General features: G+C 35.8%; 1 protein-coding gene across 1 annotated transcript in view; it reads right to left on the bottom strand.

Moving 5' to 3' along the window:
• The window catches only part of Kif4a (kinesin family member 4A), a 115,217-nt gene that overhangs the window by 52,798 nt on the left and 48,728 nt on the right, over nt 1–13,691 (bottom strand). The window contains exon 11 of the mRNA XM_013153713.2: nt 1,316–1,448. Within this exon, the coding sequence (XP_013009167.1) occupies nt 1,316–1,448 (133 nt within the window). The remainder of the gene's footprint in view (nt 1–1,315; nt 1,449–13,691) is intronic.

Here is a 13,691-nt window from a genome sequence, read left to right as displayed (position 1 = left end):
ATTCACAATTGTTGTAAACTCAATAGCTAATATATGGAAATATCTTACATGCCCATCAATAGATGAACGGATAAAGAAAATGTGGTATAGAGACATAACAGTATTAGCCACAAAGAAGGACAAACTTGAGTCACCTGTAGGAAAATGGATAGATCTTAAGATTACAGTGTTAAGTGAAATAAATCACACACCCATTAAATATCACATGGTTTCTCACTCAAAATATAAATTTACAGAGCAAAATAAATAAGATGGTAAAAACATAAGGATAGACATTTTATAGATAGGGAAGGGGATCTAGGGAAGGGGGGAAAGAGGAGGACTAGAGGGAACATTGATACAAAATAATCAAGAAAATGAATATATATATATATATATATATATATATATATATATATCATAGATACGCTAATTCCCCAAAATGAATGTAATTATCATGTATCTTAAACATATATAAATAATTTTAAAAACTGGTATAATCAGTTACATAGTGATCTACTATTTGGAAATTAATGACAAGGAAAATGAATTAATGAATTAAAATTAATTTCCCAGCTGTTGTATTTCACCATGGAAGCTATTAGGATGGGATATGAAATGAACAATATTAGGGAAAGGGAGCTAGGGAAGAACTAGGGAAGAACTTAGTGAGGGAACAGTTGCTTGGTTCAGGATAAATATCCTTTTTCTAAGTGCTAGGGACGAGACATGCTTCACAGTTCACATTTTTCAGATTTTGGAATATTTGCATATATCATAAGATATCTTAGGGATGAGATTCAGGTCTATACACAAAATTCATTTATGATTCATGTACATCTTATACACAGCCCAAAGCTCATTTCATATATTTTTATTATACCTATATTTTGACTCTGATCTATCATATGAGGTCAGGTGTGGAATTTTCCACTGTGGTGCAGTTTAGCACTCATAGTTTTGGATTTTGGAACATTTCTTATTTCTGCCTTTCAGGTTAGGGATGTTTAACCTGTCTTAAGGATAAAGTTAGGTAGCACTTACGGTAACAAAGGCACTTGGGTCTTTCCCTTCTGGTATTTTAGAACAAAACTTTTAAAATGGGATTCGTGTAGGTACTTTGTGGTAGACATATAGGTATTCACTGTGTAATTCTTATATCTATTCTCTTTGTTCGGTTATACACCCAAGTAATTATCACACAGGGCACCCTACAGGATACAGAAATAAAAATACATTTCTTTCTTGTCTTACATAATGAAAAGCATGTTAAATATTTTAGAAACTAAAGGTAGCAAATGTCCAAGCTGCTGCAATTTTAGTTTTGAGGTCTCACCAAAATGATTCGCTCCAACATTTGGGCTATCTGACCAGCCGCCTCACTTAGACCACGACTTAATTTTTCATTCTCTTCTATCAGGGACTGATTCTTCTCCATCAGGGACTGTAGATTCTCTGATGGTTCCACACTAAAACAAAGAAAGTAGCATTTTAGAAAAATACCTGATTGATAACATATAAAAATATTCCACAAAACTTTTGGGTTTAAATTACTACAAAAGTCTGGAAAACATAAGTCCAGTCCTATCTATCCCCCCAGTTAGCATGTTCCATGAACAAGAAACACACTTATAAAGTGGTTTAATGCTTGGTAGAAGGTAATAATTTAGAGCCAGATATGGTTATAATAGGAATGACTAACTTTTATTTTGGTTCTTGGTTTGGGATCCTTTTATTTCTGTTGTGTAGGCAACAAACGAACTAGCTAATATATGTGTTTACTCAAACTTCCTATCCTCAGTCCTTCACTAAAGATAAGGAAGTAGGGGCATAAAAAAGAAGTTTCTGTGTGTTATTTACATGTACCAGTTCTTCAGGATGAATGCAATCACTACATACTGCAAATGTACTAAAAATATTAAGAAATTAGGAAATAAAGAGATATGGAGGAGATAGAAGTGACATTGCTCAAGGCTGAAATTTAACCAGCTCAACACAAGTTCATTACCCATTAGTTGTAAAGTTTATGGAAATAGAATTTAAGAAGTCAGAAAGGTTGAAATGATGACCAGTGGCCACTCACAGTACATTTCACAATTCTTTATAAATGTTCCCTTCTCAATGCTAGCTTTGCTTGAAACTGATGACCCTACAGCTTCCTGTTCATTTGCCTATTAGTGTTAAACTGCTTAGAGTAGGTGACAGCAACAATGTGTGTCCATTTCAAATACGACTGGAAGAGACAGAGGAGTTTAAAGGAATACATGCATGTAAACAAGAACCTTTGGAAAGTATGCATTTTAATTGGTATCAATTCTAGACTAATGGAAATTAATAAGCATAGGATTTTGGTTTTTTAATTCATTGGAAGGAAATGTTCAAAACACTGGTTAAAGACACAAGACATATGAAGATTTGATCTGAAGGCCAAAAGGAAAAGTGAAACTGTTAAGGCTATCTATGACAGAGTAAAAACAACAAGGAGCAGTTGTTCTCCATCTCAATAAAGGACGGAAAAGGATTTCAGGAAGAATAGATGTCCTCTCATCCACTGTAAGATTTCTATCAATTCTTACAGAAGATCTTAGCCTGCTCTTTATCCAAAATTTAATGGCAAGGTCACATGATAAGATCTCATATTAAATTTAAGAATTTACTAAGGCTCTTATGAAGAATTATTCAATTAAAATATGGATTATAAAAATATACTGTTAGATTGCTGTTTATTTCCTTATAAACTGAAAACTTCTATGCCATTCATGTAGTTGACAAACTTCAAAATAATATTTTTAACTCAATAATTTGTCCAAAATCATTTTCTAATTAGGAGAATCATATTTAATCAGTTTTTTCCATAAAAATACAATACTTAGGAATAATTACTTTATTGCAATTTGAGGTTAATGTTTGAATATTTAGGCACTAGAACTTTGCTAACACATGTATAGCACTATGTGCTAGGCTCTAATATAAATGCCTGTATAAGATATTAAATGTATTTAATTCTCACAGCAGCACTATGAGGTAGGCTTCCCAATTTCACAACTGAGGAAACTGTGGCACAAAGAGGTTAAATAAGCCGAAGCTAAACAACTAGTATCCTGGTGACACTGGGATCTGAGGTCTATGTCTAATTTGAGAGTCTGTATTCTCAAATGTAATGTTAACTTCACACATAGGTCATATAAAAATGCAGAGAAGGCTGGACAGAAAAGAGTAGAGTAGTAAGGAATAAAGTGTCCTTGCTATAATTACCATGAAGTAGTACAGAACCACAACATGAAATAGGATATCCATCTGATAGGAAAAAAAATTAATTAAGAGTTAAACAGAAAATATGGCAAAGACTAGATAAAAATCAGACAAAAAAATTAAACAGGAAATCAGCATTTCCTATTTGATATCCTATTTCATTGCTGATGCTAGGACTATTAATTGCTGTTGTTAGTAAACAGGTACAAATTTACACTTACAAAAATAAATATAGAAGTTAAAGTGACACACAACCAAAACCAAAATATAATCCAAGGATAAAATGTAAAAATCTTCATACGTGTAAAATGTGATTTTAAGTAAACAACCTTGTGAAATGTAACTAAAAATACAAACATGCAGTTCTGAGAAAAGAAACAGTATATTTCTCTTTAAAACATTGTACTAAATTTAATTGATTCATCAATTGTTCCCTAGAGTATTGTTTTTGCAGATGAAATTACCTACCCGATGAAAACATGTCCACTCTAAAAAGCTGCAAGTGAATGTTCCCAACAGCATGACTCATAATAGTAAAAAAGTAGAATCAATGTGAAAGTCTGTCAGTTGTCAAATGGATAGACAAAATGTAGTTTATTCAGGCAATAGAATACTATTCCGCAACAGAAGTGAAAGAAGTATTGGTACATGGTATAATATATATTTCAAAAACCCAAAACTTCAAAAACATGATTGAGGGTTAAGGATGTAGATCAGCATTACAGTATTTATCCAGCATGTGCAAAGCCCTGGTTTCAATTTTCTGTACTACAAAATGAATGAAAAACATGAATGAAAGAAGGTAACAAAAGACTTGTGAACTGTATGACTCCATGTATATGAAATGTTTATAGCAGGTAAATCTATACAGATAGAAAACAGGTTAGTGGGTGGTAGGAGAAATGGAAGCAACACTAAATGGGCAAAAGTATCTCTCTAGGTTAACAAACACATTCTAAAATTAGATTGTACAACTGGAAATTTACTAAAAATCACTTAGTAGAGATAAAATAAATACTAGGGAAACCTGGTCTCAAAATAAAAAAGAAAAGGCTAGAGATATAGCCCAGAACACAGGTCCTGGTTGCAATATCCAGTACCAGTCAATCAATCAATACTTTCACATGACCAAAAAACACCGTAACAGAAATAAAAGACAAATAACAAACTGAAAAAATACCTATAGTACCAGATATAAAGGACTAGTATCATTAATACTCAAAGAACTGATAAAAATAAGGGCCAAAATTAGAGTTTGCTATTATTTTTAAAATACCACAATACGTTCTGGTAAAGATATGAAGAGGGGCTAGGGATTTAGCTCAGTGGCAAAAGCTCCAGCCTTGCAAGCACACAGTCATAAGTTCAATCCCCAGTATCAAAAAAAAAAAAAGAGGGAAAGATATAAAGAAATTGGAACTTTTATATGGTGTGGATGGGTATGTTAAATGGTGTAACCACTATGGTGGTAACAGATGCTTGGTTACTTTTCTCTCATTACTGGGACAAAATAACTGATACCCAAAATGAAGGAAAAGGTTTATTTAGCTCAGTGTTTGTGGAAGTTTCAGTCCATAATCAGCTGGCTTATAATCACCCTGGCTCCTAGCCAGGGTGGCATGACACTGGGGCAGCACTTTAAGGCAGCAGCCAGCAAAAGCAGCCAGAGCAAAAGGGGAGAACAAGCCTCTTTTCCTCCCTTATACTACACACAGGGTGCCCCTCACCCCACCGAGGCAGTTGTAGCACTCATACCACCTCCATGCCCTCCTCTTGCACAGGCTCAAGATAACTTTCCAAGTTTGACAAAGTTTATCCACCAAAACAATGCATATCACTATACTTAATGTCAGTTGTATGTACAGTTACATACAACTGATAAATTTTATAGTATGTATATTTTATCACAATTTATCTTTACAAGAAACAAAGGAACAAACCCCAACAGAAAATGTGAAAAGACATGAATAGACATTTTACCAAAGAAGAGATAAAAGTAGCCTTTTGAACATATGAAAACTATTCAAACTCGTTCAGTTAAGTAAGTGCAAAATAAAACACCACTGAGACAGCATTTGTAACTTATCAGACTGGTGAAAATTGAAGAGGTATAGCAACATTTTTCTATTGGTAAGGCACTCTTGTACTGCAACGGCAAGGAAAACTGGGTCAACCCTTCTCAAATACCTAAAAAACTATATATACATCTATCTTTTACTCCAGCAAATCTAGTAGAAATCTACCTGGAAGATAAACTTTTTCCCTCAGTACTGAAGACCAAATGAAGGGTTGCTCTACTACTGAGCAATAGCCTTAGTCCTTTTTCATTTTGAGACAGTGTCTCAGTAAGGCTCAGGCTAGACAATACTCCTGCCTTGGCCTCTTGAGTAACTGGGATATAGGCACGGAGCATCACCTCTGACCCCAACTGAAAATAAACTTCTAACAATACAAAAGTATAGAGTCTGCCCCAAAATGTGTATACACACTTCAGGAAAAGATAAATAGTATGATGTTTTTTTCTTTTTTTTTTTTAATTTTATTTAAGGAGAAAAAAGAAAAAAAATAGAAAAAGGGTACAAATTATACAGAATTTCAGAAAAAATAAACAGTAGGAAATCACTAGTTAATTGCATATTGTCATCTTAGAAATAGTTGTTGAAGTTACAAAATTAAAGCATATAGAGGGGACTTTCAAACAGTGAGACTGCAAACAGTTTTGTTCGATAATCCAAAAAAACTCAGTAATATGGTTATCTATCTTATACACTTAAATATATATGCAGTTATATCTCTTAGAGAACTTTCTTTTGTACAATAACAATTACTCATTTTGGGTTTTATTACTCCCACAGTTTTTATTACTTTTTTTTTGAAGAAAGTAAAACCAAATGTGACATACCAGGACAGTCAGTCAAATCAAAAGGATGGACATAATACATAATGTAAAAACAAAATACAAGGTGATCAACAATGGTTACGATAATGCCTCTTGTTATCTTAAAAAGAATTGCCTATATCATCAGTTATAATAAAATTGAACAAAACAGTAAAGAATAAGACCGATAAAATCAAAACATTGGAGACATTAGAGGACTTCAAAAGAAGATAATAGTCAACCAGAATGGGTGTCACAATGGATCTTATTGTCTTCATAGTTGTTGCCTAGACTTTCAAACTTGGTACTATCTAGCATAACAGAATAGAGGAAAATCAGTCAAAACAAGATGGTGAGAGCAATACAGAGTTTCAAATCAAGTTAATAGGAAATCAAATTGGGTTACTATAATATATCCTGCTATTTTTTATTTAATTTTCCCTTAATTAAAAGGATAAAAATGAAAAAGTAGATAATAAAAAGGAGATTGAGATAAAAAAAGAGGGCATAACAACAAAACAGTGCAGGTCAAAACATAGCCATTTAAGCAAAATAGTGTTTCACCACAAAATAATCTCGACATAATAGTAGTTACCATAGTGTCTCTTCCATTAAAATCTTTGGGTATAACTTCGCATACTATAGCATCAAACATATCAAGACAATGTAAAACCGTTCAAGAGAATGACAGAATTACAGGGTATTTAAAATCAACTAACAGAAAATGAACAATGGTTTCTGTATAATCTCCTTGTCTGTAAAAGTTTTTGTTTATATTATGACATATAATAAAATCCAATTAAGATACAATACGTTAAAACCTATGGAGACAGAAGAACAAAAGCTTGATGGGACTTCAAAACAAGAGGATATTAAATCAGCATTCCTTATTATGATGTCTTGTTCTCTCCAAAATGGCTGTTCTTACCATCCAACCTTCTCTGCCTCATTTCTGTTGAGCTTTTTTTCTGTCACTAGATGTCAGTTTGTCCTCTTCATTTCGCTTTCTGCTCCATTCACTGTGGCCGCTCTGCCACTGTTTCTGGAATCTTGGTATTTTTCATTTTTAGAATATCCTGCAGCAATCTCTGTAGAGTTGAATTGGTGGTTGCAAATTCCCCTAGTTCCTCTTTATCCTGGAAGCACCTTGTTTTTCCATCAATTTCTAGGGACAGTTGTGTAGGATATATCAATCTTGGCTGGAGGTTATTATCTTTCAAAGCTTGAATTATTTCCCCCCATGCTCTTCGTGATTTGATGGTTTGTGCCGAGAAGTCTGCTGTAATTCTGATGGGTGTTCCCTGGTAAGTGATCTGTTTCTTGTCTCTGATGGATTTTAATATTCTGTTCTTATATTAGATTTCTGGAATTTTGATTATTATATGCCTGGGTGTAGCTCTGTTTGGGTTATAGGTGGCTGGGGTCCTGTATGCCTCGTACATCTGAGTATCTTTACCTTTTGCTAAATTAGGGAAATTCTCCTGGATTATTTCTGTGAATAGCTTTTGTAGTTCATTTGTTTGAGTCCCTACTTCTTTTATGTTCTTAATTCTTAAGTTATAGATCCTCTTGTCATCTTCTGGTCTTTGTATTATTGCTGTTTGTCTTCTTGTTATTTTTAAGAAGTTTTTCATTTCATGCTCCCACCTTACAAATCTGTCCTCCAGTTCTGATAATCTATCCTTAGTTTCTTTCAAGCTGCTATGCCAGCTTTCAATAGAGTTTTTCATTTGCTGGTAATCTCTGTGAACCTGCTTCACGTATTCTATGTTTTCTCTATTTTCTCCATCAAACAATTCTCCCCTTTTTTTCTGTTCTTCCATTCCACCATCTGTTTTTTCTTGGGTGGTGCTTAACATTTCTCTAACTATTCTACTTATTTCTTGCTTTATTTCATTAAATACTTCATTTTTGAACTCTTCTATGAGGCTCTGGAGATACCGTTTTATACCTATAGGTGCCGTCTCTGATATTGCATGTTTTCTGTCTTCATTCTGTTTTGCTTTTACCTTTCCTTGATCAGTGTTCTCAGGATTGGGGACTGAGGAGCCTTTCTTGTTGCTCCCTTTTTCCATACTTTTTGTTCCTTCCATACAAGCGTATGTAGGAGGCTCAGTTTTTTTTTTGTTTTTTTTTTTTCTGTCTGTGGCAGTTTGTTTGAATCCGCTGGCTAAGTGTTCCCACCCACTGCAGTGTACTAGGGAGACACAGACCTGGGCAGCCTCTGCTGGGCCCGCCCCTCCAGATCAACCTAGTGAAGGCTTCACTGCTAGAGTGCACCCACCGCCAGGCGCAGGGACCTGGTTTGGGCTAGCCTACTGAATCTTAGTCCGCAGCGTCACCAGGCCAAGTGCTCCCCACCACTCCCACTTGAGAGGGGAATATGCGACTAAAGTCACTGCAGGGCTGTGTTCCGGCTAGTCTGTCCATTCCCAGAATGTCCTCTGTTGGAGCCTCCTAGTCTATGAAAGGGTCCCCATTTCACTCACTGCAGGTCGAGCCAGTCCCGCTCTCAACGCTGTTTGGGCTGATTCCCGCTCCCAGAGCTTTGGCGCGCCTCTCTCCCTGCCATGTGGATTGGGACGCAGTATCAGCAGCAGAACATTCAAATCGCGGCTTCCAATGGCACAGGATCCAGCTTACGCACTGAGATTTTATCTGTTCCTGTTATAGCATCAGGATTGCATTTCCAATTGGTTTCTCTCAGCTTACTTTGTTCCTGGGTCGGCAAGGTACATCTCCCCTCACGTGGGACTCCTCACACGGCACCGCTCCTGGATTCTAAGCTGGTAATCTCAGAGAGCCTCCGTGGCTGCTGTTATTTGTCCGCCATGTTCTCCCAGAAGTCGTATGATGTTTTTTCAACAGATGGTGTTACTGTTATACGAGGGACCCTAGAGGATGTCATATATTTCAAAAAACCCATTACACTTCTAGCCCTCAGAGAAAAAAAACTGAAAATGCAAGTGCAGCAGTCTCAGTGACCAATGTGATCCAAGCAGCAGATCGCCATACTAATAAATGTCTGAAAGATAATTGCCACCACTTTGAGCAGTTCTTTTAGTTGCAGAGGCCAAAAGTAACTTGTATGAATCTCATGATGTCTCAATAAATTTATTTATTCATTTTTTATTTTATGGAAAAAGGTAAAAGAAAATTGACTAACAAAATAATAGAATAACAGTTAGTACACTGGATGTTATCCTTAAAGTATGTGCTCAGAGTACAAGACATGAGCGTAAAAATTTCTCCAATCAATATTAGCATAAACCTTCTTTTCCAATAAACAGAGACACTAATAGTATAATTGACTTGAATTTTTTTCTTTTCCCTTCCATCATTTCCCCCATCTTAATTCCTTTTTTCTTTTTCTTTTTTTTCTTTTTTTTTGTCTTTTTCCTTTTTATCGATACCGGGGGTCAAACTTACGACTGCCTGCTTGCAAGGCAGGCGCTTATGCTGCTAAGCTAAATCCCCAGCCCCCGATTCCTTTTTTCTTGAAAACTTTAAAGTTGCTTCCCATTTCACAATATCTATTGTAAAATTTAGACCTTATTTATGCATTTGGTTTCTCACAAAGGAAAACAATGACTATGGTCCCAAGTTGCATCGATTTACCTATAAAAGCTATGAGTTAACCCTTCTTTATGACTCAGTAGAAGTTTACTGTATAAAAATAAATATTTTTTATCCATTCCTCAGGTGATGGGCATTTGGGTTGTTACCAAGATTTGGGTGTTACAATTCTTTTGGGAAGATACCCAGAAGGAGAATGGCTGGGTTGAATGGGATTTCTAATCCTAGTGCTTTGAGAATCTCCACACTGATTTCCATAGTGGTTGTACCAGTCTACATTCCCACCAACAATGAAGAAAGGTTCATTTTTCCCAACAGCCCTGTCAGCATTTGCTATTGGTTGATTTCTTGATGACAGCCATTCTTTCTGGAATCTCAGTGTTGTGTTAATTTAGGATTCTTGAATGACCAATGATGTTGAACATTTTTTTTTCATATATTTATTTGTCATTTGTATTTCTTCATCTGAGAAGTTCATATTCATCTCATATGCCCTTTTTATTTTAAAGAGAATAAAACAAAACAGAAAAAAGCAAATCAGAACACAACAATACAGGACTTCAAAATACGAAAACAAGAAATCAACAATGGCTACCATGTCTCTCATTTTCTTCAACATAGCTTTCCATACCATCTCACACAATAAAATCAAGACAGAACAAAACCAATAAAAACAATGAATGAAGGCATTATAGGACTTCAAAACAAGATAATAGGAAATCAACAATGGTTACCATAGTACATCCCATTATCTTCAAAATCGCTGCCCAAACCATCAGACGTAGTAAAACCTAACAAAATAAGACAGAATACAACCAACCCTAACAAAATTATGAAAAGAAAACAAGGATTCAAAACAAGATAACAGGAAATTAACAGTGATTACCACTTTCCCTTTTTAGGCATTTTTTCTCCTCTCACTTTTACAATATCTATTGTACAATTTGGATCCAACTAACTTCTTCAGTTTTTTATGCCAAGGGAGATAACTCAGTGCAATAGACAACTGTATGAGTCCAAACCACTTCACCCACAAGTGTGATCTCCATTGCATCCATTTACCTACAAGAGACTCAAGATTATTCTACTTTATAGCTAGATAGCTTTCTACTGTATGAAAATACTGTATCTTTCTTAAGTATTCTGCGGTTGATGGGCAAGTTACCCTTGCTTTTTTATAGTCTCCTATCATGTGAAACAACTGTTTTCTCTCCTTTGATTTTTAGTCTCAATTTCCTTTCAAGTTAAATGTGTTTCTTATACAGAGTATAACAATGGATCTTGTTTCTTAATCCACTCTGTGTTTTTTTTTTATTGCTGAACTGAGGCCATCTGCATTAATGGTTACAACCAGCATGCACTGGTTCATCTCTGCCATGCTAGTCTCCTGCTGTTGGCCCTCCACTTTTCCACTTCATTCAATTGCCTGTCCTGTTTAGCAATCCTCCTCTGCTGCTGTCCTGGAAATTTGGTCATCTTTATCTCTCTGTAGAATATCCTTTAGCACTGTTTGTAGGGTTGATTTGGTGGTCAAGAATTCCTTCAGTTGTTCTTTATCATGGAAGTATCTTATTTTTCCATCAATTTTGACTCATAGTTTTGCAGAGTACATCAATCTGCATTGAAAGTTGTTTTCTTTCAGAATTTGAAACACTTTACCCTAAACTCTTCATGATTTGATTGTTTGTGTTGACAAATTTGCCAGGGTTCTCACATGTTTTCTTTTATAAGGTGATCTGTTTCTTTTCTCTAACAGCCTTTACTATTCTGTTCTTATGCTGAATTTCTGGGATCTTGATTATTATATGTAGATTTATTTTGGTTATGGCTAGTTGGAATTCTATATGCCTCGTTTATCTGTACGTCAAATCCTTTCCCCATGTTTGGGAAGTTTTCTACTATTAGTTCTGCAAATAACCTTTTAATTTCATTTGTGTTGGTCCTTGCTTCTTTACTGATACCTATCACTCTTAAAATTTTTTGCATCATCTTGCAGCCATCGTGCAGTTGTTATCTCCTGGTTCCTTGTTATTTTTAAGAGATCTTTCCTTTCACAATTCTTCAAGGTTTGAAAGTATATTTTCAGTCTCTTTCAAGAAGTTTTGCCAGCTTTCTACTGACTTTTTAATTTCTGGACATCTCTTTGAATATGTTTCATACATTGTAATTCCTTCTTACATTGATCATTCAAGGTTTCCATCATTTTCCTATGCTCTTCTTTTATTAAAAATCTATGTCTTCTTTAGATATGCTCGGCAATTCTTTCACTAGGTTTATGATTTCTTTTTACCTGAAACATTGTTTCTTATCTAATTACATTTAAAGTCTCACTAAGCTGTTTCTTTACTTCAGTTGCTATTCTTTCAGATTTCAGGTGTGTGATTTTCATTTTCTTTCATGACTATATCTCCAAGACTTGTTCTGTGTGGGCTGGAGGTCTGAGATTGCCTTTTGCTCCTTTGTCTTGACATTCTCTTGAGTTCCTCCCAACAAGCTGGTGTGGGCCTCCCAGGCATTTCCCATCTTGGCTGCTCCTCCATGGTGTAGGGGAATGGGAAAGGTACTTGAGTTTCTCTGAACCAAGGTTCCCAGGGAGGTAGCAGGGCATTGGGTGGGCTTCTCCAGACCCGTGCAGTTACACTGAGGTTTCTGAGATGGCCAATGGTGTGTGGTGACAAGGGTGCTTCTTCTCTCCCTGCATGTCTATGCCAGGACTCCCCCAATGGTGGTAAGCATACAGAGGTGTGTTTGTCTGATTACCCAGTGGGCGCTGGCTGCCCAGAGGAAGCAAGGGTCTCCCATGGCGATCTGTGGGCACACTGGGTATAGTTGGCTGAATCTCCCTGCCTGCAATGGCTGCCCACAAGAAGCAAGCCTTCTGATTGAGGAAGCAGGCAAGCAGGGGCAGATCTGGCAGTGTCTCCCTGCTCGTGCTGACTGCCCCCAGGAACCAAGCCTTCTGATGGTGGCGGCAGGCAAGCAAGTGTGGGAGGTGCCCATTTTTGGGTTGAATCTTTGAATTTGGGAGCCTGGATTTTTTAATTCATTTAAATGTTCTAGATAGAAGTCCTTTGTCTGAGGGACAGTTGGCTAAAATCTTTTCCACTCTGTGGGTTATCTTTTCACTCTATTGTTGATTTCTTTTGATGTGTAAAAACCTTTTAATAAGATGAGATCCCAGTTGTTGATTCATTGAAGTTCTTCCCATGCAGTTTGGGTTTTGTTCATGAACTGTCTACCTTTATTTCTTCAAGATTTCTACCTACTTTTGTTGCCCAGAAACACTTCTGCTATTCCTGGTCTCTTCTGGCTCCAGATGAATTTTAGGTATGTTTTCTGTAGTTCTGTGTGTCTCAATAAATTTAGTGTTCACAAAGTTTTTCCTTTCCTATAGTGTGCATACGTTTTTTTGGCAGACTCTGTCTATGCACAGAAGGTAATTCACTGGATCATTTTTATAATTGTAAAATATTAAGTACAACCAAAATTTGCATACACAGAGAGATTGAATTAATGTTTGGTACATGTATACCAACAAGAGTAGTCAGTTCTTATCCATAGTTTCATTTTCTGCAGTTTCAGATACCTACTATCTAAAAAAAAATAGAAAAATTCCAGAAATAAACAATTCATAAGTTTTAAACTGAGTATCATTCTAAGCAGTATAATGAAATGTTTCTTCTTTTTGGTACCAGAGATCAAACTCATGACCTCATACTTGCCAGGAAGGTACTTATGCCACTGAACAAAATCCCTGGCCCACATAATGAAATCTTATACTATCCTGCTTTGTTTCCACTGGATATGAATCATCCCATTGTCTATCAAATCCAAGCTCTGTGTACTGCCTACTTATTAGTCACTTAGTATCCATTTTGCTTATCAGATTGATTGTCATGTTGCCTAAGTACTTATTTTCAGGTAACCTTATTTTACTTAATAAAAGCCCCAAAACAAAAATTATTACTGCATAGTATATTGCTATAAGTGTTACATTTTATTATTG

The sequence above is a fragment of the Cavia porcellus genome, unplaced genomic scaffold, assembly GCF_034190915.1.
Source record: "Cavia porcellus strain 051 isolate PalLab524CR breed Dunkin Hartley unplaced genomic scaffold, mCavPor4.1 scaffold_3, whole genome shotgun sequence".
NCBI classification, from domain to species: domain Eukaryota; kingdom Metazoa; phylum Chordata; class Mammalia; order Rodentia; family Caviidae; genus Cavia; species Cavia porcellus.
This window is presented reverse-complemented; position numbering and strand designations above follow the sequence as displayed.